Genomic DNA, 27,691 nt, shown 5'->3' with positions numbered 1-27,691 from the left:
GCATTTGAAATAAATATTGCCAGTCCTAATTGAGATGTGCTGTAAGTGGAAAACATACACATCAGAAGGCTTAGTATGAATAAAAAGAAATATGTCTCATTAATATTTTTATATTGATTATAGGTTGAAGTGATAATATTCTGGATACATTTAATTAAAATATATTAGTAAAATTAAGTTCATTTCTTTGATTTCACTTTTTATAATGTGGCTACTACAGAATTTAAAATTACATATGTGACTCACATTTATGGCTCATGTTATATTTTTCTTGGACAGCACTGTTGTAGGTTATCTCATTTCGCATAGATTAGAATTATATTTGGCTCAGCAGAACCAACTTTATAGTTTTGCTAGAATGTGGCAACAAGTAAAAATTTAAGAGGGTCTTTATTTGGGAAGAGAATCCTTCCTCTTGTTGTTTCTTGACCACTACCCCAAATTCCCTAAATTTAATGCCCACATGCATCAGGCTGGCATATTTTTGTTAAAGTACCTATGATTCTATAATTTCACTTAAAGTGATGAGAACAAATTTTAAAAATAAGATATAAAAGAATTTATAGTTGCTTGCATACTTGATTTTCACCAAGAAGCAAATTTGATACTTTTCAAATTGTTCAAATTGTTACATACCATGTAAGTTTTAGACATTTAAATTTAAATGTTTATTACTTTCTTCGAAAGATAGACCTGTTAAGGTTTTTAAATTTAAAAAGTTAAAAGATGTATGTTGTCTAAAATTGAAGCTCCATATGTTCTGACATGTTTCTGGCTCGGTTTCTTTAGGTAAAGCAGAAAGCAGCTGACTTATTGGAAATGGCAACTTTCCTCCAGAAGAGAGTTGAGGAGGAAGAGAAGGTGCAACAGGAGATTGAGAGAGTGTTCCATGAACTCATCCTGTAATTTGAAGCTTTCTTTCATGTTCACCTATTCAAAATCTAATTAGGGCTAAATCAGGTTGTGTTATCACTGGGGAGAATGCCTACTGACTGCTTTACAGCTATCTCCCTTCCAGCACTGTGCTTTAAAATTTCTATTTTAAAAAGCCTGCTTTGTTACATAGACCTTGATTCAGGATGGAACTTTCCCACGTTTTGTTGCTCTTATTACAAATAAGCAAGTTTCAGAAAAATCTTAGTATTGTTTTAAGTCGGCCCCTTCCACTTAAAAATACAAAGAACCTGTTTTTCAGTACTTTGGGGCTCAAGGCATATAAGCTAACCATGTGGAAAATTAAGCAGATGTCTAAGAACTTTCCATGTAGACACGCAGCCAACTGATATATTTTTCTTTAGGGGAACTTGTTGTTTACTAAGTGATTAAGATATTTAAGTCCTTGCTTCATTTTTTGGCTATATTTATAGCCTCATCGATAAATACTTCTCTGATGTTCCCAAATTCACTGGGAACACATCATTTTTAGATCTAGGCTATAGCGAGGATATGAATTACCCAGAAATAGATTTGTTAAGTAACTTACATATTAAATATTGTTAGTATAGTATCAGAAATCAATAAATAAGCTCAGAATTTTAATAGAGTTATTTATCTTATTTATTTATTTTGAAATGGAGCCTCACTCGGTCACACAAGCTGGAGTTCAGTGGCACGATCTCGGCTCACTGCAGTCTCCACCTCCCAGGTTCAAGAGATCTCATGCCTCAGCCTCCCAAGCAGCTGGGATTACAGGTGCCTGTCACCACCCCTGGCTAATTTTTGTATTGTTAGTAGAGATGGGGTTTCGCCATGTTGGCCAGGCTAGTCTCGAACTCCTGACCTCAGATGATCCACCCACCTCGGCATCCCAAAATGCTGGGATTACAGGCATGAGCCACTGCGCCTGGCCAGATTTGTTATTTAAAAGTGTCTCTATTTTCTTCATTTTTACTTTACTTTTATTACCGTCAAAATTATACAATCTTTTCTTAATCCTGAAGTAAAAAATCTATAAATGTATTTCTGTCCATACCATTCTTTGAGCAACCCAGGTATAATTCTGCATCAATAGGAAGAGGTTTCAGAGAGACCTCTAGGAAAGCTCATCATCAGGAAAATATTCTCCACACTAATCTCCAGCATGTTTTCCTTAAGCTGATTCGATTTTTATATTCTCAGATAATAGGTGAAATTTGAAATATATTACAACTACTTGCTTTGAAGTACTTTTCAATTCAGATTACAGGAAGAGAAAGTGAGATTCCAGTTGAATTTGACAATCCAAATTCTTCTTAAACAAGGACAAGTAGAACTGGAAAATTTCCAGCTAGTACTGGAGTATTCTGATGCAATTCTCATCAACAAGAACATAATTGAAGACTTGAATTCTGTGATTCGGGTAATTATACTTTTTATTTGTATTTTAATTCAAGGTCTTGCTTTGTTACTGAGGCTAGAGTCTTGTGGCACAATCATGGCTCACTGCAGCCTTAACCCTTGGCTAGGCTCAATAGATCCTCCCACCTTCACCTCCCAAGTAGCTGGGAGTACAGGTTCACACCACCACACCCAGCTAATTGTTTTAAAATTAGTTTTTTGTAAAAACAGAGTCTTAATATGTTGCCCAGGCTGTTCTCAAACTCCTGAGCTCAAGTGATCCTCCTGCTCTGGCCTCCCAGAGTGCTGGAATTAACAGGCGGGAGCCACTGCACCTGGCCAATTATACTTGTTCAAAGACAAAACATATTGCCTGCTGTACCAAATATTTTACATTATTCTCCCATTTTCATAAGTAATTTTAATTCAATTAAGTCAGTGGTTTCCTAACTGTGGTTGCATATTAGAATCATTTGAAGAACTTTATAAATGTGCCCAGACCCCACCCCCAGGATGAGTATTTTTTAAAAGCTCCCTCCATAATTCTAAGGTTCAAGAAGGATCATAGAGCTAAATGTCCATTCTAGTATGCCATCGTTTTTCTAGGCCCAGCCTACTCAGGCAAAGATAATCTTAGATCAGCTTAGTTAGTTGATTTCAGACTTTACTTCTTTTCTAATATGAACATTTAATGTTATTTCTGTATAAGCTTTAGGTATAATTGAGTCCTAAAAAAAATATTCCCTATAAGCTTTATTTTATCTGTATTCTATAAATTTTAATATTTTGTGTTTTAATTTTCTTTTACATATTTTCTAATTTCTGTTGTGACTTCCTATTTGATTCATGGGTTATTTAAAAGCGTGTTATTTAATTTCTAAATATTTGCAGATTTTGTGCTATTTGGGAATTAGATGATAATGCTACTGTATATTTTATTTTTACAAATGCTATAAACACAAAACATATTGCTATTATTTTTGCTTTAGACAATTATATTTTAGAATAATAAAAATGTGAAAAGAGGTATTTTCTATTTACCTTAATTTTCACTATTTCAAAAGATCTTTATTTCATTGTGTAGATCCAAATTTCCATCTTGTATCATTTACCTTTTGCTTAAAGAACTTCCTTTAACTTAATTGAAGTACAAGCCTGCTAGTAATGAATTCTCTCCATTTTTCTTTATCTGAAAAAGTTTTTAATCACCTTCATTGTTGAAAGATACTTTGCTAGATTCACTGGATTGCCAGGTTCGTTCATTTGTTCTCTCTCTCTTTTCATTTTAAAGATATTCATTTTCTTCTGAACATCTAGATAGTTTCTGACAAGGTTTCTGCTATATTTTTTATCTTTGTTCATCTGAATTTAATGTGTCTGGCTTTGAGATTTTTTATCTTTGTTTTTCAGCAGTTTGAACACAATGTGTCTAGGTGGGGATGGGGGCGGTATGCGCATGTGTGCGTGAGATTCTTGAGGTTCTCTGAGCTTCCTCAATCTGTGATTTGATATTTGTCATTATCTTTGGAAAATTCTTATTTATTATCTCTGAATATTTCTTCTGCCCTGTTCGCTCTCTCTTTTTCTACTGGGATTCCAATTACACACGTGTCAGATTGTCTGATACTGTTCCACATCTCTTAGATATTCCATACTCATTGTTTTTCACCCTTTGTTCTCTTTATGTTTCAGTTTGGGTAATTACTATTGCCCTATATTCAAGTTCATTCATTCTTTCTTATGCTGTGTCTAGTCTGATAATGAGCCAATCAAAGGCAAAATATCTGTTACCATATTATTGTAGATAGATAGATAGATAGATAGATAGATAGATAGATAGATAGATAGATGATAGATAGATAGACAGATAGATAGACAGACAGATAAATAGACTTACATTTAGTATTTCTGTTTAACTTATACTTTCCATCCCTCTGCTGAAATTCCCCATTTGTTCATGCATGTTGTCTATCCTTTCCAAAAAATTTTTGTTTTAGAAAAGTTGTAAAGATAGTACAGAGAATTCTCATATACCCCTTATCCAGTTTCTTATATTTTATCATTTTCCATCAGTATGGTACATTTGTCACAACTATTGAACTAATATTGACACATTGTTATTAACTAAAGTACAAACTTTATTCACTTTTCCTTAGTTTTTACTTAAGGTCATTTTTCTGTTCCAGGATCTTATCAGGATGCATTTTATTTAGTTGTCATGTCTTTCTTTTTTTTTTTTTTTCTTTTTAGACTGAGCTTTGCTCTTATTGCCCAGGCTGGTGTGCAATGGCGCTATCTCAGGTCACTGCAACCTCCACCTTCTGGGTTCAAACGATTCTACTGCCTCAGCCTCCCGAGTAGCTGGGATTACAGGCATGCGCCACCACACCCGGATAATTTTGTATTTTTAGTAGAGGCGGGGTTTCTCCATGTTGGTCAGGCTGGTCTCGAACTCCCAACCTCAGGTGATCCGCCCACCTCAGCCTCCCAAAGTGTTGGGATTACAAGCATGAGCCACCGTGCCACCGGCCAGTTGTCGTTTCTTTCTAGATAGTGACAGTTTCTCAGTTTTGTCTTGTTTTTGATGACCTTGACAGTTTATTGTAGAGTAATAGTCAGTTATTTTGTAGAATGTCCCTCAACTGTGGTTTCTCTGATGTATTTATCACTATTCGCCTGGAGTATGGAGAAAGAGACCACAGAGGTAAAATGCCCTCTCAGCACATGATTTCAAGGATACATGCTATCAACATGTCATCACTGTTTATTGAATCTTGACCACCTGAATTGAGGTAGAGTTTTGTCAGGCTTCTTTACTATAAAGTTACTTTTTCTCCGCTGTTCCATGCTATACTCTTTATAAGGAAATTAGTCATAATTATTTTAAATTTCCCATCTGATAGTTCTAACACCTGTCATCTCTGATCTAGGTGTGTTGATTGCTTTGTAACTTAGTTTTTTAGAGATATTTTTATTGTGGTATAATACACATAACATAAAATGTACTATTTTAACCATTTAAAGTGTGCAAGTCAGTGGCAATTAATACATCGCAGAGTTGTGCAGCTAGTACTGCTATCTAGTTCCAGAACATTTTTGTTTTGTTTTGTTTTGTTTTTTGTTTTTTGAGACAGGGTCTGGCTCTGTCATCTGGGCTGGAGTGCCAGAGCATGATCTCAGCTCACTGCAACCTCCGCCTCCCAGACTGAAGCCATTCTCCCACCTCAGTAGCTGGAATTACAGGCATGTGCCACCACACCTGGCTAATTTTTATATTTTTTTGGTAGAGATGGGGTTTCACCATGTTGCCCAGGCTGGTCTCAAACTCCTGGGCTCAAGCGATCCTCCTGCCTTAGCCTCCCAAAGTGCTGGAATTACAGGAGTGAGGCACCCCACCCGGCCTCAGAACATTTTTTATCATCCTAAAAGGAAACCCCACACCCATTAAGCAATTATTCCCCATTCACCTCTTCCCTTAGCCCCTGGACACCACTAATCTGCATTGTCTCTATGGATTTGCCTATTCTTAGTATTTTGTATGAATGGAATCATACAATATGTGGCCTTTGTTTTCTGGCTTCTTTCACTTAGCATGTTTTTAAGATTTAACCATGTTGTAGCATGTATCAGTCTTCATTCTTCTTTTGTGACCAAATCATATTTCATTTTATGGATATACATTTTGTTTATCCATTCATCAGCTGATGAATATTTGGGCTATTTCCACCTTTTGGCTATTGTGGTGCCTATAACTGTTTATGCACAAGTTTTTGAAAACCTGTTTTCAGTTCTCTGGGGATATATACCTAGAAGTGGAATTGCTGGATCATATGGTCATTGTATGTTTAACTGATTGAGGCACTGCAAACTGTTTTCCATAGTAGCTGCACCATTTCATATTCCCACCAGCAAAGTATGTGGGTTTCACTTTCTCTACGTCCCTATCAAAACTTGTTATTGTTTCTCTTTTTTGTTGTTTGCTTGCTTGCTTTTTAATTGCAGCCATCTTAGTGGGTTTATTCTTGATGTAAATTTCTCTAATGACTAATGACATTGAGCATCTTTTCATATGCTTGTTGACCATTTGTATATCTTTGGACAAATGACTACTGAAGTCTTTTGCCCATTTTCAAATTGGGTTTTGTTGTTGAGTTATAAGAGTTTTTTATATGTTCTGGATATTAAACCCTTATATAATTTGCCAATATTTTATCCCCTTCTGTGGATTGTCTCATGTTTTTGGTGTTAAATCTAAGAATCAGGCCGTGTGCGGTGGCTCATGCCTGTAATCCCAGCACTTTGGGAGGCTGAGGTGGGATCACCTGAGGTCAGGAGTTTAAGACCAGCCTGGCCAAGATGTGAAACCCCGTCTCTACTAAAAATACAAAAATTAGCCGGGCATGGTGGCAGGCACCTGTAATCCCAGCTACTCAGGAGGCTGAGGCAGGAGAATCACTTGAACTCGGGAGGCGGAGGTTGCAGTGAGGCGAGATGGCGCCACTGCACTCCAGCCTGGGTGGTAGAGTAAGACTCTGTCTCAAAAAATAAAATAAAATAAAATAAAATAAAATAAGTAAATATCTAAGAATCAAATCTGAAGTCATGAAGATTTATCCCTGTTTTCTTTCTTCTTTTCTTTTCTTCTTCTTTTTTTTTTTTTTTTTTTTTTGAAATGGAGAAATGGAGTCTCGCTCTGTCTCCCAGGCTGGAGCACAGTGGTATGATCTTGGCTCACTGCAACCTCCACGTCCCGGGTTCAAGTGATTCTCCTGCCTCAGCCTCCTGAGTAGCTAGGATTTACAGGCGCCCACCACCATGCCCAGCTAATTTTTGTATTTAGTAGAGACAGGGTTTCACCTTGTTGGCCAGGATGGTCTCAAACTCCTGACCTCAGGTGATCTGCCTGCCTCAGCCTCCCAAAGTGCTGGGATTACAGGCGTGAGCCACTGTGCCTGGCCTCAGTCCCTGTTTTCTTCTTTGAAGTAGGGAAATGTTAGCCATCCAACTTTTTGTTTTCAATATTGTTTTGGCTATTCATGATCCTTTGCAGCTTCATATGAATTTGAGGATCAGGTTTTTCCATTTGAAAAAAAAAAAAAAGCCATTGAAATTTTGGCAGTGATTGCATTAAATCTATAGATTCCTTTGAGGAGTACTGTCTTAAGTCTTTTGATCCAAGAACATGGGATGACTTTCCATTTATTTAATCTTTATATTCTTTCAGTAATATTTCGTAGGTTTCTTTGTACACACACTTTTTAGATAAACTTTATTTCTAGGTTTTTTCTTTCTGATATTATTGTAAATGGAATTGATTTATTAATTCTTTTCCAGATTTTTCAGTGGTGATGTATAAAAATATAACTGATTTTTGCATATTGATCTTATACTCTGCAACTTTGCCAAATTTATGTATTATCTCTAGTAGGGTTTTTGTGGATTCTATATGACTTTCTCTATATATATAGATTCATTAATCTGTGAATAGAAATTGTTTTACATCTTTTCAGTTTGGGCGCCTTTTATTTCTTCTTCTTGCCTAATTGCCATGACTAGAATTTTTATTACAGTGTTGAATCAAAGTGACAAAAAGTGGGACATCCTTGTCTTGTTGCTGATCTTAGTTGGAAAGCTTTCAGTCTTTTATCATTGAGTATGAAGTTATGATGGGTTTTCTGTAAATTCCCATTATCATGTTGAGGAAGTTCCCTTTTATTCCAAGTCTGTTGCATATATTTTTTTTTTATCATTAAAGTGTGCTGGATTTCGTCAATCTTTTTTCCTACATCAATTGACATGATCATGTGAGTTTTTAAATTTGTTCTGTTAATGAGGTATATTATGTTGTTTGATTGTGCGGACTACTCTTGCAATCTTAGGATAAATGACACTTGGTCATAGTTATAATCCTTTCAATGTGCTGCTGGAATCAGTTTGCTAGTATTTTATTGAACGTTTTTGTCTTTGTGTATGTATTCATAAGGGATATTGGTCTGTAATTTTCTTGTGATGTCTTTCTCTGGCTTTGGTATCCAAGGTACTGCTGGCCTCATATATTAGAAAGTGTTCCCTCCTCTCCTATTTTTTGGAAGCATTTGAGTAGTATTGGTGTAATTTTTCTTTAAATGTTTGATAGAATTCATCAGTGAAGGCTTCTTGTCCTGGGCTTTTCTTTTTTGGGAGGTTTTTGATAACTGATTCAATTATTTACTTGTTTTAGGTCTATTAAAATTTTCTATTACTTTTCGAATTGGTTTTTATAGTTTGTGTGTTTCTAGGAATTTTCTATTTCATCTATGTTACCTAATTTGTTGGTGTAGAATTTTCATAGTATTCTCTTATAATCCTTTTAATTTCTGTAATATTGGTAGTAATATTCTTGATTTCATTTCTTAATTTTAGCAATTTGAGCCTTTTTTTTCTTAGTCAGTCTAGCTGAAGGTTTGTCAATTTTGTTGATTTTTTAAAAGAACCAACTTTTGGTTTCATCATTGACTATTGTTTTTCTATTTTCTTTCTTTTTTTTTTTTTTGAGACAGGGTCTTGCTCTGTCACCCAGGCTGGAGTGCAGTGGCATGAACACGGCTCACTGAAGCCTTGACTTCCTGGGCTCAAGTGATCCTCCTGCCTCAGCCTCCTGAGTAGCTGGGACCACAGGCGTGCACCACTATTCCAGGCTAATTTTTTGATTTTCCGTATAGTTGAGGTCTTGCTCTGCTGCCTAGGCTGGTCTCAAACTCCTGAGCTCAAGCATTCCTCCTGCCTCAACCTCCCAAGGTGGTGGGATTACAGGCATGAGACACCACACCCAGCATCAGGTGGGAGGACAAAGAATAGGGATACAAATGCATACAGGTTGGTAGATTGGGTGACGGCAAAAAAAAGTTCCTGCCTGATTGTTGAACATATAAAGTAAATTGGCTCTGCTATTTAAATGTATCTTATAATCCCTTCTGTTTAGTGACTGTCATGCTTTATAGTGATCAGATTTTGCCCAACAAGCCATTTTTAATGTCTGTTTCTTAAAAAGAAGACAGAATTATCTCTGTGATCCAAGTATTTTCTAAAAATAGCATTCAGCCTCAAATATTCTATGTTCTATATGCAGAATCATATTATATGGATATCTAATGTACTTTTTTAAAGACTCAAGGACAAAAGAAAGTTGCTAGCATGATGGAAAGTAAAGATGTACACAAAAGAATACTTCAGATTGAGTGGGAACATAAGAAAATGGAGATGGAAAGGGAAGATCTAAATCAGAAGGCTTGGGATATTCAGATGCTATTTTTTTCAAGAGATCGTCAAAAGGTAAATTCTCCCTACCCCCCTACATAGTTTTAATTTTATTCATTAATGTATTCATTCATTTAACCAGTATTTAATAAGAAGCCTCTGTGATATCAAGCATATTCTAAGCCAGGAATGTTTCAAAATATATCTGTGAGTTATTTTTCTTCCAATAGTTTACATTTGCAGCCTCCAGTTCTTCATGACCCATTTAGTAGAATCATTCTACTCAGAGCTAAGGATTTCCTGTCAAACCCAGTGGTCCTTCAATTCTCTGTAGCATTTAACCATCTTAATTTCCCATTCCTTTGGCTTTCATCACCCCAAATTAATTTTGCTTCCAACATGTCATACCACTCTGCCTCTTTTACTGGATTCTCTTTTGCCTCTAACACTTCAATATAGCCATTCTTCAAGATTTTGCCCTTAGCTATGTTTGTGTTTCTTTCCATACCTCTCCCTGGGTGATGTCCTCTGTTTTTCTAACTTCAACGATCACTTCTACAAACTAATCCAAGTTCTGTGGATTCCAAGCCATGCCCCATTTCTATAGTTTTCACCTCCCAGCAGCTCTTCTTAGTTTGCCTTTTTTGTACATCCCAAATCTACTTTTCAAGGTCTAGTTTAAATACCACCTTCTCCTTCATAAAACCTTTCTTGATTTCCCAAGCCTGGAGAAATTCCATCTCATTACAAACCACCTTTGAATTAGCATGACACTCTACATGGCTTCTGGCAACCAATCATATCTATGTGGTCATTTTCCCATGAAGACTAGGAAAGACTAGGACTAGACTATCTTTGTATCTCCCTCAGTGTCTTTAACTAGGACTTTGTTAATGTGGGACTCAAGTGGAACACTTAAATGTTTGGTGAGTTGAATAAATGAATTAATGAATGAGAAAATAAAGTAGGCATTTGTAATAATTGGTGCTTTGATGTAATAATTAGTGTACATGAATGTATTGATGGCTAAATACAGGGAAATATTATGGCACAAAAGCCAAATCAATCTTTTTTTGTTTTTTGAGATGGGGTTTTGCTCTTTTTGCCCAGGTGGAGTGCAATGGTGTGACATCCACTCACTACAACCTCCACCTCCTGGGTTCAAGCAATTCTCCTGCCTCACCCTGCCAAGCAGCTGGGATTACAGGCATGTGCCACCACGCCCAACTAATTTTTTGTATTTTTTAGTAGAGACAAGGTTTTACCATGTTAGTCAGGCTGGTCTTGATCTCCTGACCTCAGGTGATCCACCTGCCTCAGCCTCCCAAAGTGCTGGGATTACAAGCGTACGCCACCACGCCTGGCCAAGCCAAATCAATCTTAACTTGCATAGATATTTGTTATGAAAAACAGTAACTTTCAAAGCTAAAACAACCTTTATAAAGTCATCTATTGAAAGAGAGAAAAATATCCTTACATGTTTTTTTTTTAATCTCAAAGTACCTAAATGAACCAAACTATGAGGCTCTGATTAATATTCAGATTGGAATAATGGAACAAACCATTGCTGTTTTAGATAAGGTAAGTCTCAAAGACATTGGTTATTATATCCTAACAGTTGTAAATCATTTGAGCAAAGTAATAGTGTTTCAAATCATGAATTTACCTAGACCCTAATAAAATCTTGGTTATTTACTAGTATTCATGAGGTAATTAAAAGTCCCTAAGTAGTGTCTTTGCAACCGTAACTAATGAAATAAAATTAAGCACTTCCTTTAATATTAGAATTAACCCCTGGGGACATATCTGAGTGTAAGTGGATTTTCTATTTTACATTAGGTTAGGATTTATGTAATAGGAGTGTTGGTAGGAGTCCTTGGCATTGGAAAGGTTTTATTTAATCATCACTGAATAAAAATGGTCAGTTTTTATTATGTAGCATATATTAGAAACAAAGCAATCTCAAGCTTTTAAAATATTCTCTGTTTAAGAATATACAAAATGTTTTTTCTAAAATTTGTTATTAACATACCATTCTACCTTTCAACAAATAACTCGAGTGCCTACTATGCCAGGCACTACAGATATGGTGGTAAGATGTTATCTTAATGATGATAATGTATTTAAAATATAAGAATAATGTCTTTATAGGATAAATTACATTTTTCAAAATTAATTTTGTGGGGTGTCATGGGAACAAAAATTTCAGACGCACAAAAAGAATGTGGAAAACTGCAAGAAACTACTCAAAAAACTTGGAAAGTTCAGCAATCAAAAAGATATAGCAAATTATGCCCTAAGCTGCAATCTACGAGAAGAGTTGGTAGCTGTCTCAGAGAGAAAAGACATCTGTAATGCAATGGGTAAGCATGCTTTTTTTTCTTTAACCAACTGTAGGTTTCTTTAAAAGTAATCAGTAATCCTAAAATGTATACAATAGTTAAAAAGCTATCAGCATTTCTTTAAAAATACATTGTTTAAAATAATTTCAACTTTTATTTTAGATTCAGGGAGTACATGTACAAGTTTGTTACTTAGGTATATTGTGTGATGCTGAGGTTTGGGGTATGGAATGATTCTGTCACACAGGTACTGAGCATAGTACCCAATAATTTTTCAGCCCTTCCTCCTTCCCTGCCTCCTCCCTCTAGTAGTCCCCAGTGTTTCTTTTCTTTTCTTTTCTTTTTTTTTTTTTTTGAGACAGGGTGTCCCTCTGTTGCCCAAGCTGCAGTGCAGTGGTATGATCTTGGCTCAATGCAACCTCCACCTCCTGGGCTCAATTGGTCCTCCCACCTCAGCCCCCTCAAGTGCCTGGGACCACAGGCAGGAACCACCATGCCCAGCTAATTTTTGTATTTTTTGTAGAGAGTGAGTTTTGCCATGTTAGTCAGGCTGGCCTCGAACTCCTGAGCTCAAGTGATCCGCCCACCTCAGCTAACCAAAGTGCTGGGATTACAGGTGTGAGCCACCACACCTGGCCTCCAAGTGTTTCCTGTTACCATCTTTATGTCCATGAGTACCCACTGTTTAGCTCCGATTTGTAAGTGAGAACATGTGGTATTTGGTTTTCTGTTCCTGTGTTAATTTGCTTAGGATAATGGCTTCCAGCTACATCCATGTTGCTGCAAAGGACATTATTTCATTCTTTTTTTTATGGCTGTGTAGTGTCCCATAGTGTATATGTACCACATTTTCTTTATCCAGTCCACTGTTGATGGGGCACCTAGGGTGACTCCATGTCTTTGCTTTTGTGATAGTGCTGCCGTAAACATACAAGTGCATATGCCTTTTTGCTACCAGCATTTCTTCCACATGTATGATTCTGAGTGCTGCTTCTGTATTTGAAAGTATTGATAAATAATCAAATTCCTTTATTCATTTTTGGGATAGGGTCTAAACTGACTTGTGAAAAGATTGTCAAAGAACGGTATGAAAACATGATGCAACAGCAGAAGTTAACAAATATTTCAAAACAACAAGCTGAACAGATTTCAATACTACAGACTGAAGTTGAAAGATTAAGAATGAAAACATTTCCTGCTCTTGTTCAAATGTAAAAACGCTGGCAGGAAAACATAAGGCCAAATCAATCATTTAAAAAATCATTTCATTTGGGTAAAACGATTTCCTTTTCTTTCTTACTGGGAAATTGAAGTAGCATGTCCTCTGAGTTGCATGTTTTAGATAAAAAATTGTTTAATTTTAGCCTTAATTGTATACAAATTTTTGTCCTGCATGAATAAATGTGTAAAATACCATGAATTGCTGTTTTTATTCAAGAATAAACAAGACTTGAAGTCAGAAAGTATTCAAGATCTATTTTACTCATTTAATCTGAGTTGGATCAAAGATATTTTCATAGGTATGGTATAGAAAGTCTTAAAAAGAAATTCTTTGCCAAACTAGCATTTCTAATTTTATGAAACTGTCAGAAAAGTTATGAAATTATGGGTAATTTTTATCTTTATGCTCTTCTGTTTCTCATTTTATTCAGTAAGCATTTCTTTCATAATCAGAAAAAAATTACGAGAGTATTTATTCTCTGCCTCACCAATGAGAACAAGATAAATTGATAGAGCTTTTTCCAAGCCTTGTATCATTTGTAAATTACAACATATTTTGGCCGGACACGGTGGCTCACACCTGTAATCCCAGCACTTTGGGAGGCCGAGGCATGTGGATCACGAGGTCAGGAGATCGAGACCATCTTGACTAACATGGTGAAACCCCATCTCTACTAAAAATAAAAAATAAAAATAAAAATAAATTAGCCAGGCGTGGTGGTAGTCCCAGCTACTGGGGAGGCTGAGGCAGGAGAATGGTGTGACCCCGGGAGGTGGAGGTTGCAGTGAGCCGAGACCGCGCCACTGCACTCCAGCCTGGGCAACAGAGCGAGACTCCATCTCAGAAGAAAATTACAACATATTTTAGAGACATAATCTACATTTCTTTTATGTTGTAATAGAAAATTCAATTTTGTGCTTTACCCAATAGTGTTTAACAAACAGAAAAATACTTTCTTATTCCCATGAAGTAGTTTATCACTTTTAGATGGTGATAATTATATAATGAGATGAATAATTGGCCATAAAACTGCTTTGCCCTTCCATAACCTGTGGACTGCTATCCACAGGGATCATGGACCACAATCTCCAAGTGATGTCACTGTCTCACTGTTCTGCAATTTATGAACTCAACGTTAAGTTTAATCCTCAGTACCATATCCAATATACACTGATGTAGATAAAGCAAGAGAGCTACTATAAAATCTTCTGTTTAGAAAAATAAATCTTTAGAAGATGTAATTGATCACCCACATAGTGATCTGTGCTGGATGGGGATGGTAAGGGAAATGATAGGACCAACACTTTGATGATTCCCCTCCTTTGTACTAGACGGACTCATGAAGTAGTCAGTTTGGCTTATTCAGTAGGGAAGTGCCCATGGGTACCATTTCCTACATCTGGGGTCCTTCAAAATTATCCCTGAGATGAGAGTTGTGGGGACAGACCCCAGGGTAGGGGTGCAAATACTTTATACTTAAGATGGTATTGCCATAAGTTCTCTGTCCTGTTGGTTTGAGTCAACCATAGATGTACTAGACTTGATTTTTTTTACAATCTTTTCTGGTGACACAAACTCCATTTTCACCTAAGTTAGCTGTCTGAAGACTCCATTTGCTAGTAGTGCCACAAATTTCACTAGATAATGCTCTGTGGATTCCCAGGTCTTAACAAAGCAGCCGGCATCATTTCTATTTCTTAGTCATCAACCTTTGTTGACTCTGGCAATATTCCTTGCTTGACTGCCTTACTTTGAGGCATGGATGGAGTGGGGCTTAGTGGGCCCCTCTTGCCATCAAGCCATATTCCAGAAGCCCTTTCAACGGGAGATACCTTCTGGTTTTGGGGCTTTGGAAGGAATGTGGGTCATGCACAGTAACTCCTCTCTTAATACTGTTGATGGTATTGACTCCTTTCAGCTTCTGCTGAACAGCAAATATATTCATATTTTATAGTCCTTTAAAATATTATTTATATTATCAACTAGTGATATAATTAACTGGATCAGACACAGTATGGCTTTATGCATAGGAATTAAAATTATAGGATCTATTCCTGGGCTTCAAATCTTGGCTCTGCCATTGGAGTTTTAAATAACCTCTTAATTTTGAAATAACTATCTTATATTTCTTCTTTAAAACTGGAATATTCTAGTTTTTTTAAATTAAAAACAAGTGCTATGTTGTATTAGCTCTCATTTTTATAAGTAAAGCTGTCATAGTCAGTGGTTTTTAATAAATGCATCCCATTAAATCCAACAGAGCAGCTGCTGTGCTGTTGGAACCTCAGCACCCAGTCAATGCCCTGGAAATCCCCATTACCATGCCCCTAAGCTTTCCCAGAACCAGAGTCTCACTGATGCTGTATTTCCCCCAAGTGGATATATATGGGTGGCTCCAGGTGATGTGCCTGTCAGCAGTGGGCAGCTGCAGCCTCTGAGATCTGGAGAAGTACCATAATGACCTACCAAAATGCCAGCACCACCACAAGGGGCAACATTTCCCCTGCCACATTTAGGCCCCTGGTTAGCAGCAAGCAGTGATAAGAGGCTGGCTGATAAGCACTAGAACAGTAGAAGTCCACAGGGGTGCCCATCTAGGAATCCCAGTGCCAGAGGCAGCTCATATGATGTCTGGGCCAGTCTCCTCAGATTCATAAAGGCCAGCGGCACAGGAATTTGTGTATGTGGGCAGGGTAAGAGTTTACTGGCATGGCACTAACAATTAGAATGGACACATAAGCAGGGCCCTGGCGTCTCCTGCTGTGCCAACCATTCAACACTGGTTAGATTATGTGGAGGGACTGGACTGAAAGTGGGATGTACTTGACGGGGGTTCAGAGGAGTGCTAAACTAGTAGGAAAGTGCTTTTGAAAAAGCTAAGTAAAGCTGTTTTAACACTTAAAAGGACCCAAAAGCAGAAATCCAGAAAGCTCTTAAGAATGACTAGCAACTAAAACCAGGAAGCCACTGATCCATAAAATTCTCTCCTATCACCTCTGCCTTTCTCGGTAAGCACACTCACTGCCCTTAAGCATGTCAGCTCTGCTGCTTCCAGGTATATATACAACAGCTGCAGTCACAAAAAGAGATGGGCTTTCTTTTCCTGAGCTAAATTCCAAATTTTCAGAGACTGGCCCAGTTTGGGTCCTATCTCCATATATGGCCAAAATGATAGGTACAACTGTATAATTTGGCAGCAGAAACCCAACCTGTGGAGGTGGGTTCGTAAATAGAATAAACAATCTAAATTTAACCCATTTCACAGATGAAGCTAGAAAGGCAAACAAATGCGAAGAACCTTATATGCCATGATACCTTCATGTGGGTGGGAGATAAGGAAATGTAGTTTTATAAGAAATAGATGGTTTAGCCGGGTGTGGTGGCTCACGCCCGTAATCCCAGCACTTTGGGAGGCTGAGGCGGGCAGATCACCTGAGGTCGGGAGTTCAAGACCAGCCTAACCAACAAGGAGAAACCCCGTCTCTACTAAAAATACAAAATTAGCCAGGGTGGTGGCTCATGCCTGTAATCCCAGCTACTCGGGAGGCTGAGGCAGTAGAATCACTTGAACCCCAGAGGCGGAATTGCGGTGAGCCAAGATTGTGCCATTGCACTCCAGCCTGGGCAACAAGAGCAAAACTCTGTCTCAAAAAAAAAAAAAAAAAAAGAAGAAGAAATAGATGGTTGTTTCACTAAATGATGAATATGCAAAACAAATTTGAAGAGACAGGGAAGAATATGGTTTTGGACATATAAGTTTAATTACCTGCTAGATTATCAGATGGAAATATGTGGTAAATGGATGGAAACAAGGTGCATAAACTTAGGAGGCAGAAATTTTTAAACTTTAGGGTTAGACATTCACCAGATTGGACAATTTTTAACATTTAAAATAAAACTTTTTGTCATAAAAAACAAATGTATTAAAACTAGTTTCCAGAACTGCCCAAATGACTTTTTAAACATGACTTAAATGTCGTTTTGACAAATCTATCCAAAATACTAATTTTCCTTTTAGAACTTAGTTTATAATTTATATATTAAAGTGCCCTTAATTGATATTCATCGGGATACCTTCCTCTGAGCCCTAATGGTTTTGGGAGGCCTAGGCGGTGGATCACCTGAGGTCAGGAGTTCGAGACCAGCCTGGCCAACGTGGTGAAACCCAGTCTCTACTAAAAATGCAAAAATTAGCTGGGCATGGTGGCGGGTGCCTGTAATCTCAGCTACTCGGGAGGCTGAGGCAGGAGAATTGCTGGAACCCGAGAGGCAGAGGTTGCAGTGAGTCAAGATCGCACCATCACACTCCAGCCTGGGTGACAAGAGCGAGACTCAGTATCAAAAAAAAAAAAAAAGTGCCTAAGTATCTTTTAATTAAGTTGTCATTCTCAAAGATATTCTGGAGCAGAAATCAGGAATTAAACATCTATAAATTCTTCTTCACTTCTGTTATAGTGTAGTAATTTATCATCTAACCCATAGTGGTCTATCAGTTGAGTAAGGCTTAGTTTCTTGTTCTCTTCAGACACAGCTGACTGCAACTCATAAAGCAAGAGCTGGCTACAGCTTCTCCACTTCTTTATTAACAACTGTAACTGAGACAGATCATTCTGAAACAGAAAAAAAAAACATACGTATGTCAATAACTAGTCATGCTAGTTCAACTCAATTAAAGTTGTTAAATTAGTGGATGTGCAGGTTTAAAGGCTAACATACACAGGGATGAATGGGACTTCTATCTAGGAAAAAGTAGGATGGTCATATGTAGAATGGTTACAATGTCACTCAACTTGAGTTCTATGGCTATTTTGTTGGCTTAAGCTCTGGGCCATCTTTATGATAAGGGAAAAATCAAATCATTAAATAGGGCCAAAACTATGTCAATAAGCAATAATACAGGGAAAAATCTACTGTATTACAACTGTACTTTTTAAAAAATGACACTATGCTTTCCACTAAATGTTGCTATGAACCTAAAACTGCTCTTTAAAATTACAATATTCAAGTTAAAAATATTTTTTTAGGCTGGGCATGGTGGCTCACACCTGTGATCCCAGCACCTTAGGAGGCCAAGGTGGGAGGACTGCTTGAGCCCAGGAGTTCAAGACTACACTGTGCAAAATAGCAAGACTCTATGTCTACAAAAAAATAATTTTAAAAAATTAGCCAGGTGTGATGGCACATGTCTGTAGTCCCAGCTACTAGGGAGGCTGAGTTGGGAGGATCACTTGAGCCCAGGAGTTCAAGGCTGCAATAAGCTATGACTGCACCACTGCCCTCCGGGCTGGGCAACAGAGACCATGTCTCTAAAAAAAAGAATGAATAAATAAATAAAATATATATTTTCAACATTAAATACTCCTAAATTTTATTTTTTAAAAACTCCAAAATTTCAAGAGAACAAATGAGATACACTATCCCATCACTTATTCCACATAATTCAGGGAAAATGAGCTATTGCATATATATGAATTTTCCAGGTAATAAAGATTATTCTCCTTCCAAGTACCCAAGTTCTATTTAATTCAACCTATATGGGTTGAAATCTAAAATATAATATATATATATTTTTTCTCAAATAAAATGGCTCAATCACATTAATTATTTGGGGAGACACAAGATCATTACTAAAAATACCTTTTATTGTACTCTACAGCCCATTTTTAGTTTTACTAATTCACTGTCAGCTTTCACTTCTGTTCCCGTTGTACTTGCATCTAACATTTAATACTTCTAATATTGCTGTGGGCTAGAAACTAGAGAGAAAAGTTTAACTGCATATTAAATAAGAGCTGAGATTCTTAAAAAGTTTTACCTGGTGTTTAAAGGCCTTTTCTACTCTAAATCTTGAGTTGAATTAAAGTTGTTGGAAGCCAGGTTTCTGAATATTTGGCTTATTGCTTATTATGGTAAAAAAAAAAAATTTCTATTTTTGAAATTACTTTCCTGCAATTTATGTAAAAATAAAAATTATGCAATGGTCCTGAAATTCTTCTCACCTTTGATCTATACATTTTGACTAGTTTTAGCCTCCGAAGAAGGTCTTCTTTCTCCTGAACCTGCTTCACCAATTTGGCTTTTTCATCGTTTAATCTTTGTTTAGGAAGCTTCTCATTCACAAACTCATTTTGGAGAGCACTGCATGATCCAGAATCAAGTGACTGAGATTCACAGACATTGAGATTCTTCAAAGTATTTTTCAAATTTGTATTTTCTTCAAATTCACTGTCTATATGTTTAAAACTTTCTTGAAATTCCAAACAGTTTTCCTCTGTGGAAGATGCTGGTTTCTCTGAAAAGGTCTGATCATTTTCTTCACTCTCTACTTTAAGACGTTTCACCACATTGTAAGAGGAATTAAATGAAAATCTTGTTTTCCTTAATCTTTCTCTAAGTGTTGCACTCATAGGCTATAAAAAGCACAAAACATTAAAAATGTGAATTAAGAAAAACATTCTTGATGTCAATAAATCACCAGAAATAAAGGCCTTCCATTTCTATGCTAGACACCACTAGATGGCTTTCTGTCTCCACATCTAAAGAAGGCATCACAAAATGACTTTAATTTCTGGAAGCTCCATTTGTTTTATTTCCTTTTTACTTCAGCAAGATCAACACCTTTCTAAAAGAGTTGAGAGGTTTATCCCAGTAATCAAGGAACATTTGTTCAGTAACAAGCACATGCCTGATAGTACTCCAGGTGCTTCAGAATTACAGAGTAAGGAAAAGACCTAGACTCTGCCACTAAAGACCTTCATAATAATATTGCACAGATGCAAACTTGCTCCATCTGAAGTTTTGTAATAACCTAATCTGAAACTAACTGAAATGAATTCATTCAAGAGGAAAATATGGAAGGGGGCTGGTGGGTGTCATATATGTCACCTTAGAAGAAAACCAAAATTATTTAATAAAATGTCTACTTATTTATGCTACACATTATGTTAATTAACAACCTTCCGTAGAATTTAAACCACCACTGCCACAATACTTAGAAACACATAATGGATCCACTGGAAGAACAAAGACTTTCATACTTGTTTTCGCGAACTATTTGTATAGGGAGATGATGGATTCGCAGAGGCCTGAGGAGTGCTAGGTAAAACCACAGCTGAGTCTGACGGACTTTCCATCTTGAAAGTGAAATCTTGGTTTTTCTCTAAAAAAGAAAAATTATAAAATAATCGAATTAACCACACCTCTCTATAGTCGACTTTTATCAAATAATATATTTTATTGGTGTACAAAGCATCCACAAGTAAGCCAGATATTTCTTCTAATTTCATTTTCTAATTCATTCTTGCTCTTTTTGCAGTTTTCCATTTACCTTCCCACATAGGGACCACTAAGTTTTTCATGATACATCAACCAGCTAGTATCTCATAGTCACAAGACTCTCCTTGTTTTCGTTTCATCCACCAAAATATATTCAAATTCTGCCTTGGAAGTAGGGAAGAATAACAGCTTTAGATAATCAGGAATTCTTTATTATGACAGCTTCATAATTCAAGAAGCTATAGCCGAAACCTTGACTCAAAAACAATAGGACCTGAATGTCACCCATCCTGAACTCTACAAGCTGTGACTAGAACCCGTTACCCTGCCGGCCCGAGGCATAAGAAACACAGCGGAGATGCGCCAACAGGGACTGAAAAGGAGAGTGGACTGAAATTGCTTCCTCCGACAAAGGCATCAACTTTTGGGGGGCAAACCAGGGGCGGGAGTCGTCCCCTCCTTCCCCCCGTTGCAGAAAGCCCACTAGTTCCCCGGAGACCCCAGGCATAAGGTGAGGTTGAGTTCCCCAGACCCGGAAAGGGAGCTCAACTCGACTCCACAGCCGACTCCCGGGGAAGCCCAGGTGTCAGGGATCCCCCTTCCCCTCAGCAGGGTACCTCCCTCCGCCATTCCCAGCGAGAGCAAAAAAGCGCGCGCACCTGCGGCCATAAATCGATCCTGTGGCAGGGGCGGGGCCGTGCGGTAAGCGGAAAAGACGCGCAATTGGCCAGATTGACTGTCGCACGAGGCGCCGCTTCACTCAGCGACTCGGAGCGGCGGGACTGCGCGCCCGCCTCCGCCAGCGGGTGGTTGGGGCGGGGCTTGGCCCACACGATGGGAGGCCCAGACGCATGATTGGCAGAATTAACCGGTGCGCGCGGCTCTCACTGCCCAGCGCCCGAGAGCAGCGCGAGTGCGCGCGCGCGCGGCCGTGATCCGCAGCTGGTCTTCTGGGCGGGCGAGGCTGAGCTTCGGAGTGTCAAACCAATCCTGAGGGGGGCGCGCTTCCGTTCGCGGCTTCTGTTGCCTTATTTTCAACCGCCTTCCCTTCAGGCTTCCTTGCTTTTGTGCGTCTGTGAAGTGCGCCTGAAAGTGCCTCTCCCCACCCCCGCCAGCCTGCCGCCTCCATTCTCTGGCTCCAGTCAGTCTCCTCTACCCTCTCGTCACAGAGAAGGCTTTACTCAGACGTGGGGCGGCCAGAAGCCGCACCGTTGGCTGCATGTTAGATTTACAGGTTGTGGACTCCCCAGAGGCAGAGACCACAAAAGAACAGCGTTGGTTGGGTTCCAGCCTATTCCAGCGTTGTGGTTCCAGAGACCACAAAAGAACAGCATTGGGTTCCAGCGTTGGGGTCCAGATTTCAAACATGTTAGAAATCTATCCGAGAGTCCCGGCACTTTAGCTGAGCTCATCGCTAGCTTTTTTGGCTGCCGCAAACTCGGCGGTCCCGTCGCGAGGTTTTTTGTTGTTGTTGTAAACAAAAAAACCGTTTCTGTACCTCAGTATGCAGGCTCCTTAGCGTGACCTCAAATCTTTTACTCAAATCTGAGGGAAAATGTAGCCCAAGGAAATTTGTTGTGGCGCAACACGGGAAGCAGAACAATCACTATATGAGATTGTGTTGGTCCAAAATTCACGTTTGAGACCGATGGGGCCCTTGCCGGCCACCGGGCAGCAGCATCCTCAGTCGAGAAAATCCCCCCCGCTTCCAGTGTGGCGAGGTTCTGTTGCTACGCGACGACAAAGTTAGCTACATTGGGTGGAGCACTGGGTTTAGGGAAAGAGTTGAGTAACTTCTGAGTCACGTGGAAGTTGGAAATTTCCAGGGGCCAGTGTTTTCAGTCCTCTTATTGAATGGCCATATTAAACATTGATATCGTCTCTTTACTATTAATAACATCTGACAGTAGTGGCTTAGAAGTGGCCAAAAGGGAGTTACCTGAGTCTTAAGCAGTCAGGTATAATAATTACAGAACCTGAGGACTACCTAAGAGAATGATTAGGGGCGTACACGTTACAGTCAAATTGTCTAGGTTCAAATCCTGGCACCATACTTTATTTGCTTCTTAATGAGGTGATTCTGTGCCTCAGTTTCTTCATCTCTTAATATGGGATTGGAGAATTAAATGAGAACTGGTGAGAGGCAGCTGGAACAGAGCTAGGTATCTAGGAAGCACTCAGTAGTTATTTTATATATGTAAGTGTATTCACCATTCCCTAATGGATTTAAGGGAATGTATCACCTTCAGTTTCACCCCTTGATTTATCTCCCACCCCCAAAAAAAGCACATATATTTTTAGAAGATGCTGTGATCTGTAAGATCCCACACAATATAAACCATAAATAGCAGAAAATGTAGAGCCTCACATATGATTAATAATACATATTTCACTCCTAAAATTTTTTAAAATTACATAAGTTAACCCCAAGGAATTTACAAAGGGGAAGAGAGAACTCATGATTTTGTGATAAAGGTGTTACTCACCTCACCAAGCTGCAGGTCTCAGTCTGTACATTTATTTCTCCCTTTACTCATCCATTGGCATCAGTTAATCTCAAAGAAAAAGCAGAATGATTTGTCCTGACACTAGAAGCACAGTGCAGACTCTGCATATTCTTTATACCTCCCGGCATAAGGGCGAGTTGTTTTTATGAGTCTCTAAAATCAGCAGCTCCCAAATCCTTTTACCGTTACAACCTAAGCTTAGAGCTGTGTTTTTCCTGGCTGCAGAAAGGAAAACAACATTTTGCCTTGCAAATGTTCTGACTTGCTTATTATGTGAACTGGTATCTTAAAATGGGATTGTTTGGCCAGATTTTCAAAGAACTTCAGAACATATACTCAGAAAAACCCGTATTTCAGAAATGTGCATTTGTTGATCTACATCTCTGGCTTTCATGCATTATTAGAACTGAATTATCTCCCTGTACATAAGTTTGTATTTTACTTAACCTTTTCACATAACAAATTGGAAACCCAGTTTCCTCTCGGTTTCATGTCAGAGATCTGGAATATAGCCCCTATACTTTTAATTGTACCTTTAGATAAAGCACAGCATACATTTCAATGTCTTAAGTGACTTCAAATCTATTAGCCTGTGAAGACTTTGGTGTTTCTGACACAGGACATTGTATGTTTCGTATGAAACTTTTCAGGCAGGAAAAAATACTGGCCCAGTGAGCCGGGAAGCAAAGACTCCTTACCCTGCCATAGAGAACAATTTAAGCAATAGAATCCAATAATAATAGTAATTAATATCAACTTAAGTCAGGCTTTCCTTGTGTTTTAAAATTTCTTCAATACCCAAGGCTACTGTTGGCTACTTTGTTACTCATCAGGGAGTGGTAAAATGCTTTGTTCTTGTCTGTAATTATTGTTGGTGGGATGATGATATAGACCTAAAATCTTTATGAGGTTTTTAAAAAAAATTTTTTTATTCTTATTCTCGTCTAATGGCAAGAATAGTAAATAGTCTCTCAGTCTCTCTCTCTACCTATATAAAAAAACACAAACACACGTACTTTTTAGCCATAATTAAAATGTTCATTTTAATTTTTAAATTCTCAGCTTTAGTATTATTTTTTAATCTTAACAATAGTCTCAAGCTAACTTAAATTATATTACCATAGACTTTTCTGTATTGACAAAAATTTTTGTGTCATGTAGACATAACTAGTATCCATAGGTTTTTTTAAAAAAGAAACAAATACATAGGCCGGGTGCAGTGGCTCACGCCTGTAATCCCAGCACTTTGGGAGGCCGAGGCGGGCTGATCACAAGGTCAGGAGTTCAAGACCAGCCTGGCCAATATGGTGAAATCCTGTCTCTACTAAAAATACAAAAATTAGCCGGGCGTGGTGGTGGGCGTCTGTAGTCTCAGCTACTTGGGAGACTCAGGCGGGAGAATCGCTTGAACCTGGGAGGCGGAGATTCGGAGATTGCAGTGAGCCGAGATCACACCGTTGCGCTGCAGCCTGGGCGACAGAGACTCCTTCTAAAAAAAAAAAAAGAAACAAAGATAAAAATATACGCTTCTGAAACTAGGATTAAAATTCACTTGGGTGAGGAATTGTGTAAAATCCACATGATTCTGTTGATTTATGATGTCCATTAGGACAAATTAAACTAAATTTAATACAAATTTATAACACAAGAAAATCTGCCAAATTCTCTTAACTGACTTTCAACACTTCTTATGACATTTGTACGTAAGTTGAAAATGCCCTTCAAAAACTCTTCTCTGGGTTTCTCTTGCCATGAATTCAAGTCGCATCTTATAGACCCATCCATGGTAAAGTGATGTTTTAGTGCTGTGTAATTTCATAAATTTCTCTTTGAGAATAATTGACAAATATTTCTATTTTTTTCTCTATTACCTTAAAGATCTCACATGGAATTCCATAATGTGTAATGGCTGCACTTGTAGAGACTTTGTTACCAAACATTGACCTTTATGATTTAACTATTTCATATTCTTTAGCCAAGATATGCAAGAAAGTGTTTGATTATCAACTTCAAGAGAAAAGGGCCCTTGACATAGCTGTTAGGCATGCCGGAGCGATTGCCTCACTGAGTAGGATGGTTACTTAGAATACGGAGATACGGAAAGGATCAGTATTATTAGCACAATGAAACCTTTCCATCACCAGGCAGCTAGAAAATGTATCTAATAACTAATATTCAGGACAATGTACTAAACAAGAACCTAAAAAGCTCCCTTCACCTGAATTTCCTGTCCTTTTATTCTCCCGGATCTGGCATTTTGTCAAATCCGTTAGAGACTAGAGAGGCAATAGTGTCTATGATTCACTGCTGTTACTGGGTGTGTTCCCTTGGAGAAGAATAGAGTGATTCAGGTTAGATTAATAATGGTGAGGGAGAAGGTAGGGCAAGTGGGTGGAGGGGGAGGGATAGTGGCATAGGAGTTAGATTCTTAAAAGGTAATGGGAATAAAAGTACTGCTCAGGGCCACGTTCTTCTCAGACTCTTTCTTAAATGTCACTCCTGCATTTATTTGGAGGAAAAAAAAAAGCATTACATGTCAGCATATCCTTAAGCATGAGAACATGTCTTTTAATCATCTTTAAACACCCTGAAGTTTGAGGAAACAACCCCCAAGATAATTTCACAGTATTGAAATCTGTTTAAAGTGCCGACAAACAAGTCAACTCAGTTTTCTACCCTTGCCTCTCATTCCTGTTTCAGTCTTGAGGGTATAAAAGGTTTCTTCTTGGTGGTATTTTTTAGATGGGGGAGCAAGGGTGTCTAAAGGTGCCAGGAAAATAAGGAATTAAGAGACCATATTCTAGGATACTACTGATCTTCGTGCTTCTGCTCTTCCACCTCTTGGCAAACTTTGATGATAAGTATAGTAGTAGAGAAAATCTGTGAATTTAGCCTAACCAGAAATTTTCTGGCTCACGTCAGGAGCTGAGAGCTAGATTGAAGTTTAATCCCTTTCCCACCACTCTACCAATCAGGAGAAAACACTACGTCTCCACTCCCAAAGGCAAAGTAACATTACATTAACACCATCAACCTTTAGGAGCAGCGTCAAACCTGCTGAATGCAGAGCCCCTGACCAGGACTTCTGAAGCCCCCGTGAGGACCAGGTGGAGAGGCATGATCAAAGACGGGCAAGGTGGCTTGAGCAAAGACACCTCTTCATGGATCCTCTCCCTTCCACCTCCAAGATTGTGTCGAGTGCTCATGTCCCCCATACTGTGTCTAAATTATACCACTTGTCAGTGACAGCAACATCACTCAGCTCTCCACCTCCATGACACGTCTGTGGCTACCCACATATAATGTATAAAGTTTAATGATGATGCTGGTGATCCTCAACTGGCAAGTGATATTATTACTTTTTGATACTAAAAATATGTCTTTCTTACAGATACTAAAAATATGTCTTTCTTACAGAAACAGGATCTTGGAAAAGAAGTATAGAATAAAAAATCATTCACTCTGACATAGTCCTCTAAGATTTCACCCAGCTATTTAGACTTTATTAGCACAAGATTAAGACAGATAATACTTTTCCTTCAACAATGTAAACCTTTAATTCAAACCTTTCCAAACTGTCCCACCCCACAAAGTTTCCCCTTATGTTCCACTCTGGTTGTTATATCATCTATCAAGCACATTATCTAAGCTATTTTTCACTTGATTTAAGTACCTACCTCTGAGTCAACTTGTCCTCTTCTTACAGCCACTTTGAAACCTTTCTTTTATTATTATTATTTTAATCAAGAGAAGGGTGATTTAAACAATTGTTTTCTAACACTCCCTGCTACATGGGAATGATGGCTTAATATACCTCCATTTTACTGTTTACTCCCTTTCTTCTGCTCTGGTATGACATGAATCTACACCCTTTTATGAATGCTGGATATTGAAAACACACCTCTGTTGCTGAAGGTCTGGTGTGAAGGGAATTCATACTAAGCACAGGAATAACACCTACCAGCAAAGATGGTCTTTAGGATGGTCAGGCTTTTGGAGGCCTGTCATTTGGCAAACAGCATCCCATGATACCAAAGAATACAGGTTTGGGTTTTGGAGGACAGGCAACTAATCACGTCCACATTTGTTAAGCAAATTCCTATGAAACTATAAGGTACCGATAGGTTAAAAAAAAAAAAAAAAGCAAGCATTACTACAGGTTGGCATTGTCTGAAATGCTTTCCTAGTCTAACTCTGGAGAATTAAAATAGAGATTTTAAACCTGCATGTACAAGTTTAGGATTTTTGTAAAGCTGCCAAATCTTTAATGTAACAATAATTAGCATAAAGCTTGTGCAATTAAGTTGCCCTGAAAAGAATGAGTTTGAATCTTTTGCAAGATGTCTCTCTTATTTAAAAAAGCAGTTTTACCAGTATGTATTATTTTCACTCAGAGCTGTTTCCCACAGGTTTTGAAGAGATGTAAAGCTGACTGTGTTTTATTTCAGTAATTGTCTGCAAGGATAGCAGTTTATTTTCAGTCACTAGTTTTTGGAATGAATCAATCAACCACATTTGCCCACCAATATCTCTATGAATACTTTTCATTTTAATAGTTGAGAAGAATCAGTTTTATTGCTCCCCTCAATCTAGATAAAATTCCTTCGTGCTCAGAATGGGATTAAGTCCCCAAATCAAATGTGAGAAAGAGAAATTCAGACATATCAAACACTAGATGCAGTAAGCCAGTACCTACAGTGACTTGATTTTGATGGGTGAAAAATAGCATGTAATCACAGGTTTGAACCACTACAGGTAAGAATTACATGGACTAATGAGAATACTTACGAAGC

At 38.1% G+C, this 27,691-nt stretch overlaps 2 protein-coding genes across 6 annotated transcripts in view; one reads left to right on the top strand and one right to left on the bottom strand.

Moving 5' to 3' along the window:
• CFAP43 (cilia and flagella associated protein 43) overlaps window positions 1–13,360 on the top strand; it is a 102,227-nt gene extending 88,867 nt beyond the window's left edge. For 3 of the 4 annotated variants that reach the window (XM_031015140.3, XM_055352896.2, XM_055352897.2), the window contains 6 exons: window positions 790–902; window positions 2,179–2,338; window positions 9,463–9,627; window positions 11,053–11,133; window positions 11,762–11,915; window positions 12,943–13,360. In XM_031015140.3, coding sequence (XP_030871000.3) covers window positions 790–902; window positions 2,179–2,338; window positions 9,463–9,627; window positions 11,053–11,133; window positions 11,762–11,915; window positions 12,943–13,109 — 840 coding nt within the window. In that variant the 3' untranslated portion in view covers window positions 13,110–13,360. Of the gene's footprint in view, window positions 1–789; window positions 903–2,178; window positions 2,339–9,424; window positions 9,628–11,052; window positions 11,134–11,761; window positions 11,916–12,942 lie in introns of those variants that run through there. The other variant, XM_055352898.2, reaches the window with a different exon arrangement.
• Window positions 13,361–16,853: 3,493 nt separating this feature from the next.
• On the bottom strand, window positions 16,854–22,090 carry SFR1 (SWI5 dependent homologous recombination repair protein 1). 2 transcript variants are annotated; one of them, XM_019034466.4, is made up of 4 exons: window positions 21,051–22,090; window positions 20,154–20,275; window positions 19,116–19,526; window positions 16,854–17,726 (listed from the first exon to the last, which is right to left on the bottom strand). In XM_019034466.4, exons 1-4 carry the CDS (start codon window positions 21,058–21,060, stop codon window positions 17,535–17,537), a joined length of 735 nt encoding a protein of 244 aa, XP_018890011.2. In that variant the 5' UTR covers window positions 21,061–22,090; the 3' UTR covers window positions 16,854–17,534. The 2 variants fall into 2 exon arrangements, with proteins under 2 accessions (XP_018890011.2, XP_055208870.2); XM_055352895.2 differs by lacking the exon at window positions 21,051–22,090 and adding an exon at window positions 21,009–21,040.
• Window positions 22,091–27,691: the final 5,601 nt, after the last annotated feature.

Source organism: Gorilla gorilla, chromosome 8 (assembly GCF_029281585.2).
Source record: "Gorilla gorilla gorilla isolate KB3781 chromosome 8, NHGRI_mGorGor1-v2.1_pri, whole genome shotgun sequence".
Taxonomy (NCBI): domain Eukaryota; kingdom Metazoa; phylum Chordata; class Mammalia; order Primates; family Hominidae; genus Gorilla; species Gorilla gorilla.
This window is presented reverse-complemented; position numbering and strand designations above follow the sequence as displayed.

What these genes read in the sequence shown, in the direction of transcription:
- SFR1 (XM_055352895.2), bottom strand. An exon ending in CAAATAGTTCGCGAAAACAA is followed by an intron (nt 19,527 to 20,153) that starts GTATGAAAGTCT and finishes TGCTTTTTATAG; the next exon opens with CCTATGAGTGCAACACTTAG. An exon ending in TCAAAATGTATAGATCAAAG is followed by an intron (nt 17,727 to 19,115) that starts GTGAGAAGAATT and finishes TTTCTGTTTCAG; the next exon opens with AATGATCTGTCTCAGTTACA.